Source organism: Geospiza fortis, unplaced genomic scaffold (assembly GCF_000277835.1).
Source record: "Geospiza fortis unplaced genomic scaffold, GeoFor_1.0 scaffold23, whole genome shotgun sequence".
Lineage (NCBI taxonomy): Eukaryota > Metazoa > Chordata > Aves > Passeriformes > Thraupidae > Geospiza > Geospiza fortis.
The window spans coordinates 13,689,659-13,697,338 of record NW_005054303.1 but is presented as its reverse complement, the minus strand read 5'-3'; the positions used below and the strand labels follow the sequence as shown (position 1 = coordinate 13,697,338).

Here is a 7,680-nt window from a genome sequence, read left to right as displayed (position 1 = left end):
ACACACAAATTCCCAAATTTCTCTTCAGGCAGATACTCAACACCTGCCCTGTTTCATATTCCTTTCCTCAGCCACTGCCACTGCCCAACACACCAGTGTTGGAACATCTGGGTTTCTGGTGGAACCCAGTGCAGCCATTCATACAATTTTTACTGCCCCTAATACCCAAGAGACCCAAAGTGAACAAATACACAGTTTATGCAAAAAAAAAAGTTTTACTAGAATGGGGAAACTCTGCATTGTTCTCCAGCACAGTAAATGAAAAAGATCCCTAATTAATACTTGTAAATTAAGCAGCTGTTCACAGTCACAATTTACAATGCAATATTTATCTGAAACATTTTCCTCTGCCCTATCTGCTATTTAACTTCAGGAAAAAAAGCAGGAAATCAGAGCTTCCTTTTCCAGAGGTAATTCAATTCTGTGTTCTGTTTTTAAAGGGAATGCAATAATCCACTGTAAAACAATTGATGAACACAGTGAGGATCTGTTGAATTTATAAACAAAACAAAAGGCACCACATAAAAAGAAATGTTGCTGAATTTGAAATTTGTTTTTTATTATCATTTATTGCACTAAGGAACAGCAGGGCAGTTTCACAATCTCACCTTCTGCTTTGAAAAATTCTGTAGTATTTAGTACTCTTAAACCCAAGAGTGTTTTCATCATTGGACTTGATAAACTTTGGAGGTTTGTCCATTTGTTAATCAGCACAGACATTAAAAAAAAACACATTTAAATTCATTCCTTCATGGACAATTCAACTTCTCCTACCACAATGGCACAGGCTCGAGATTAAAGCAGGGTTAATGTTTGGAGAAGATACAGACCTGGACCTATGGATGGACATACAGGGGAAGACTAACCAGATAATAAAAAAAATAAACCAAAATAGAACTATTTTTGCTTTTGTGTCCATGAATTAACATCCTAAGTCCAACATCACCTATGGGCAAAACACACAGCATTCCAGTTCTTCCCAAGCACTTGGAGCCAGGGCTGGTTTAGTCAAGAGTGGGATACACAAGTTCAAGTGAACCACTACAAAGCCCATCCTACAGCAAATCCCTAGAGTACTAAGGCTAGTAGTAACCAACACCTACTTGGAGGTTATGGCTGTTCCTTATGGAGTGCAAAGTCAAAACTTTTCAAACCCCAGTCATCTTTATATTAATTTACACATAATTCATTAATCTCAGCGTCCCAGTAAAATATAAGAAAACAGTCTTTCCACAAGTATAAAATGTGGAAATATTTTAAAAATAGGGGAGTCATTGTTTTCTAACTCAATTGTGAACATCAGATTCCGGATTTAATCTTGGTCAGAGGTTCTTGTTGTAAAGAATCCATGTTTTTTGTGGCTTTTGCATGCACTTAACTGGAACAAAGCTTGCTGAATGTCTTCTTAAGAGCTCACCAGAACATAAATCATGCTGCAGAAGAAAAAAAAAAAATTAAGATGCATCATTTTGATTAGTGTTACATATTTAATTCTAACAGGGTCTATTGTAAGGAACAAGTCCATGTGAGATATGTGGATTGTGACTGAAGACCTGACAAAATGACTCTTCTACTTCTGACTTCAACAAAATCACATTTACATCACACACTTTCCTCTGAAAACAATGTTTCAGCTTCTTAATTAAAATACCCTGAGATTTATTGTATTATATTTAACAGAAGAAAAGTTTGGAGCTTTTTAGTCTACAATCATGGAACAGAGATTCAAAATAGTCATTCTGACCAAATTAGGATTTGTGTTTTAAAGCAGAATCAGGGGTGAATGTGGATCCTTTTGCAGGAAAGCTGGCACTGTAGATGACCATACAGATTCCCAGCATGTCTTGAGTTGGAAGGACTTTATGGATCCTCTCACTCCAACCCCTGCAATGGGCTGGGAGACCTTTGGCTAGGCCAGGGTGCTCCAAGTCCCCTCCAACCCTGCCTGGAACACTTCCAGGGATCCAGGGGCAGCCACAGCTTCTCTGGGAAACCTGTGCCAGGGCCTGCCCACCCTCCCAGGAACAATTCCTTCCCAGTATCCCATCTAACCCTGCCCTCTGGCAGTGGGAAGCCATTCCCACGTGGCCTATCACTACACACCCTGGTCCAAAGTCCCTGTGCAGCTCTCACAGGCTCCCTTCCAGCACGAGAAGGATCATATTCCTATGGACAGTATTTCTCTCTGCACTGAGCCAAAGCTTCAGACTGAAGAGGAAAACTTACCCATATAGGTAGTAAAAAAAAGATAGAAGGTAGAATGCTAATTTGCACCATCCTTCTTTCTGGCAATAGGCTAAAATATCTGCATTCATGATGGTCGTAGGATCGTAGAGCCCCGGGCCGCTCATCACGGGTCTGCTCATGTACCTGGAACGAGGCACAGGCAGGTGTGGGGTGACAGCCACAGGAAACCTGGGTCCTGCCCCACCCACCAGGGAATGCCACAGCTGAGACACCAGTAACACCCTGTACAGGGAAGCAATTCAATTCCCATGTGTTAAGGAATGGCAGAGGAAATTGGAATTGCTATTTCAACTGGCATTCCACACTGGGAATTGTCTCAGTGCACCACTGGCATGTCAGCGACTTTTAACACACACAACTCAATTCCCACACAGCACAAGAGAATAAAAACCACCCAAGAAAGCCAGGTGATGGCTCTTACTGTACAGCCATGACCTGGACTTTCCCAGAAAGCATCTGGGTTTTCCCAAGACACAGAACACTGGACAGAAGACAGCAACAGGAGAATGAGTAACAATTCACTGAGCATAACAGACTCGCCAAAATTACCTCCAAATATGATAAGCCAACAAGGGCATATTGAGACCCAGTGTGAGCCACTCTGCTGCACAGAGAAACATGACACAGAAGAATGCATGGATGAGGTACTCTGGAAGTACAAGCTGGAAAAGAAAAAGGTGAGTTAGAAGTTTCGATTGCACAGTGCAAAACGTGGCATTTCAGCTACTTTGGAGGCACAAAATTGCTTAAAAATACTATTTAAAATCAACACTAACAAGAACAAGACTGGTGAACGTGAAAGCAGCAGCCAGCACTATGTGCCTTGCTGTTTTCACATGCTACTCATGAACCAAGGAGAAAACTTTATAAGATTTAATGGTCAGATCAATATTTTTTTATTGCTTCTATCAAATTAACAGATTCCACACTTTATGGGTGACACTCAGAAGAGGTCACTGAGATATTTCTGCTCATGCAACAGAGAAATATCAGTAGCAAACATGCTCTGCAGAACGGTTTATAGGCAACAAGATGTTTGTGTTTTCCTGTTTTACAGATCCAGAACTTTCCAAAGTTGAATTATTCCCAAAATGTAACACCCCAGGCAGAGCTTTACCCAACCAAACCAGCGGTGACGTGGTGGCACACACAGGTCTGCCCAGAGGAGCTGCTCTGCACAGACAGTTCTCCCTCACAGCTTCCCACTGTGCATGCTTTACAGCATCATGCTTCCAGCAGAAGCCCACAGAGCTCAGTACCAGGTACCATGGAGTCACAGGAAGCATGGAATGCTGCAGAGATTAGTGTTGTTAATAGGAACAACATGGAGAGGTACAGAGAGTAAACACATGCAAAGAGCTGCGGAATCTCACACCCAACACGGGAGTTAAGTTTTATACAAGTCACCCCAAAGTGTTGCTATTTATTCTTTATTACCAGGTTCAGAAGGAATCATACAAATCAGACTGGTTTGGGTTGGGAGGGACCTGAAAGCTCATCCAGTTCCACACCTTTGACTATTCCAGGCTGCTCCAAGCCCTGTCCATCCTGGCCTTGGACACTTCCAGAGATCCAGGGGCAGCCACAGCTGCTCTGGGCACCCTGTGCCAGGGCCTCACCACTCTCATTATGAAGAATTCCTTCCCAATCTCCCATCCATCCCTGCCCTCTGGCACTGGGAGCCATTCCCTGGCTCCCGTCCCTCCATCTCTTGTCCCCAGTCCCTCTCCAGCTCTCCTGGAGCCCCTTCAGGCCCTGCCAGGGGCTCTGAGCTCTCCCTGGAGCCTTCTCCTCTCCAGGTGAGCACCCCCAGCTCTCCCAGCCTGGCTCCAGAGCAGAAGCAGCAGATCTGTAAAGCTTTTGCCTTCTCAACTCAGCCCTGTAAAACTCCTCAAGGAAAACACCCCAATTTTACCCAAAGGCTTAAATTGTCTCTGTGTGTGTGCATGTAGACACACAACACACTCTGCCCTCTTTTTGTGCAGTATGATTATTAACATTGCATGGGATGATAACATCAAAGTTTCAGTGGTTTCCAATTTTTTTTCTTCCTTTAAAACCCCAGAATATCTTCCTAGAAACCTAAAACCTACCAACAAACACACTCACCACCTACTTTGCTGACATTCTAGTTCTCTAAACGAAGAATATCAAACAAAGCAAAGTTGCATCAACACCACCAAAATTCAGCTGTTGGACACAAAATATTTCAAGTAAATATTTTCATCCAGATCCTTCTTTGCATACTTACCATTTACACATGGAATTATTTATAGCAGAACAACCACCCTGTCCAACACACGATGCATTTGGCAGCCTGCTCAGACAGATTCACCAGGCCTGAAAAATCTGTATTTATTTACCTACATATCTCAATATGTGTTTTTCTTTTCTCTTGTTTATTATACCCTACTCCCACACCAGGATCTCTGCCTCTTTCTAATCTCCCCCACTTGATCCTCCCTGCCTGTCCTAAAGAAAAATGAATTACATCAGTTCCTACCATATTTATCACAGAAGTGAGGGAGGATGGATCTGGTTGCTGAGAAAAGACACGACTATAACAGGAGCAGGGAAGAGAAGGAATCAGCAGTGTACTCAGGAGTTACTATTTTAGGCTAATCTTTCCACTGAGGTGCCTCAATTCCTACCAAGATCTTTGGTTCTTTCTACAGGAAAACAACACACCCATGTGTTTGTCCAGCATCACATACGAGATCCCCTCAAGAGCCTGAACTTCACTTTTGGGGACTAGCCTGCTTCCACAGGAACAGCAAATATGAGATTATTTCAGACTTTCAGTTGCAAAGCTGCCATGTAAAGGACACTCACTCCATGCACGTGGGGCAGCAGAAGGTTAATATTCAGTTAAACATGCACATTTTTACACTACAAAGGTTGCAGTAAGGTCATAATGCATCGATGTAATGAGAGCTGGCCTCTCCCACACTGCAGCAGAGATGACTGGAACAGACCAAGCAAGGGAAACTGTTAGATGCACAGCTCTCCTAGCAGCAAACCTCCTCTCCTCTTCCCCTCCTCACACTGAAATATTCACTTTCATTCGTGTGCTGTACATAGAACACACTCTCTGCCCCCTCCTCCACCCCCAATTACAGCAAATTTATTTTTTGTTGTGTATTTTACTTAAAACACACTAAAGCTACAGCTCAGGCCACGCTGCTGTGCTGCCCCTGCATCCTCCCTCAGCCTGGGCACACACAAAGGAAAAGCCATAAGAAAGGCACAGAATGCTGCAGGATCAAGCTCTGTGTTCTTTAACAAGCCTCCCTGATGCTGCTGGCCTGTCAGAGATGCAGGCAAACAGTTTGCCTCAAATTCTTTTCCTAAGCCAAGGAGTGTCTGAGTCGCATCCAAGAGAGGACACTGGGACACATCCCTGATCCTGGAACACAGAACAGAGAAGTGAGGAGAGCACCTATCACCTTCCATTCACCCAAATCCTCCAAAAAAGATCAGAACTGACTTGGTCAATGCTTGAAAAAAACCCAAGTATTCTCCTCTAATCTGAATTCCGTAAATCTGACTTGAAAAACACAATTTATTTCTGCCTGAAGTTATTTTCTGACACCTAACAGGCATGTAACAGTTTTCCCCAAGTTGCTGGGTAAGCAAGCAGAATTGGTTTGGCACAAAATATGGAAATCCATGAGGTTGTTATAAACCCCAACGAACAAATAACGAGCAGATGAACAGGCAGACTAAACAAAACAGCTAAATAGTATTACAGATGTTCCTAACAAAATGAAAGGGAAGATCAAAAACATGAAACTGAAAAGCAGTACACACCTTTAATGCAATTTTGACTCTTTTAATCTTTTTGACCTTTTCAACTGTCTTTGTGCCGAAAATGTGGAAAGCAGATTGAAAGAATGTTAGTATGACAGCTGACAAGATCACCATCAGATTAATAACAGTCAGAATATTCAACTTGAAACTAAATAATCAGACAAAGAATTACCCTACAACTTCTACCAACAGCGAGGGCTTCTCAACCCAGATGCAATTCTATTGCCCAGGCTGATTGCATCAAGATAACACCAAAAATAAGCATTTTACATGTATTTATTTAGCAAAACAAAATGTCTGGTGTGCTACTTACAGGATTGAGTGTATTACACTGGTCTATGGGGTTCTTGTAATCAGTCTTCAGTTCATCAAATGCTATAATCTAGAGGGAAAAAAAATTAAAGAGTTTTGATTCCCCAGGATCAATTCTGTATTTTATCCATTAAAAGTAGCATTTTGGCACAGAGCTGCTACCTTTGTTCTCAGTAACATTTCACCTAAGTTCTGCCTACAACTCACAGGTAAGACAGATGTGGAACAGGTTTTACAAATACAAAAGCAGTCATTTCATCAGATATTCAAAAGCCTCTGACTACTCCCCAACTTTTTATCTTCCCCCCTGCAATGAATTTCCTACATCCCCTTTATCAGTTTTCAGCCCCACTTGCTGTGCGGACCCCAGCCTCACCCAGGACTCTCTTGGTGACCAGCAGGCATCTGGCATGGGGTTCCTTAATCCAGAAAAAGCAAGAGCAAGCTTAAAAGCCAACAGATATTTTTCCTCATTGTCAAAGCAAATGCTGAGGCCACGTACATCCCAGAATCACAGAACTGTTGGGACTGGAAGGGACCTCTGGAGACCATCCAGTCCAACTTCCCTGCCAAAGCAGGATCACACAGAGCAGGTTATACCTCCAAAAGTATTCATTTTTTAAATAAAATTTTAAAAAAATGTACACCGGTATTTTTCTTGACATAAAAATAAAGACAAAGATGCAGCATGAAGTACAAAAGGCAGTTTTACACCATAAATGTCCTGCCAAGCATCACACCCTCCCTCAGAGCAGCTCATCTCAGGCAGGGTCCTGTTGGCTGCTCTCCCAGTGCCAGCCTCGAGGAGCAAATCACAGAATCATGGAATGGTTTCGGCTGGAAAGGACCTGAAAGATCCAATTCCAAACCCTACCAAGGCCAAGGACACCTTCCACTGTCCCAGGCTGCTCGCAGCCCCATCCAGCCTGGCCTTGGGCACTTCAAGGGATCCAGGAGCAGCCACAGCTTCTCTGGGCACCCTGTGCCAGGGCTTCACCACCCTCACATAGAATTCCTTCCCAATATCCCACCTATCCCTGCCTTCTGTCAGCGGGAAGCCACTGCCCCTTGTCCTACCACTCATGCCCGTACAAAAACCCATTTTATCCGCAGAGAGGCCGATTCCCGTTCCTAGGGCGGTTCCGGATGCGGTTTCCCCGCTCCCTCGGCGGCTGTCCGGGGACGCCCTGGGGGCTCTCCAGGGCCCTTCCCCGGGCGGTCCCCCCCTTCACGGTGCCCGTACTCACATGCCAGATGGCGAAGAAGATGAGGGCGGCCGTGAGCAGCAACGCCAACATATAGCAGAAGGCG

The 7,680-nt window shown here is 43.8% G+C and overlaps 1 protein-coding gene across 1 annotated transcript; it reads right to left on the bottom strand.

Moving 5' to 3' along the window:
• Window positions 1–203: 203 nt before the first annotated feature.
• CNIH1 (cornichon family AMPA receptor auxiliary protein 1) lies at window positions 204–7,674 on the bottom strand. The gene is made up of 5 exons (XM_005417968.2): window positions 7,617–7,674; window positions 6,371–6,439; window positions 2,797–2,909; window positions 2,227–2,370; window positions 204–1,433 (listed from the first exon to the last, which is right to left on the bottom strand). Exons 1-5 carry the CDS (start codon window positions 7,665–7,667, stop codon window positions 1,406–1,408), a joined length of 405 nt encoding a protein of 134 aa, XP_005418025.1. The 5' UTR covers window positions 7,668–7,674; the 3' UTR covers window positions 204–1,405.
• Window positions 7,675–7,680: the final 6 nt, after the last annotated feature.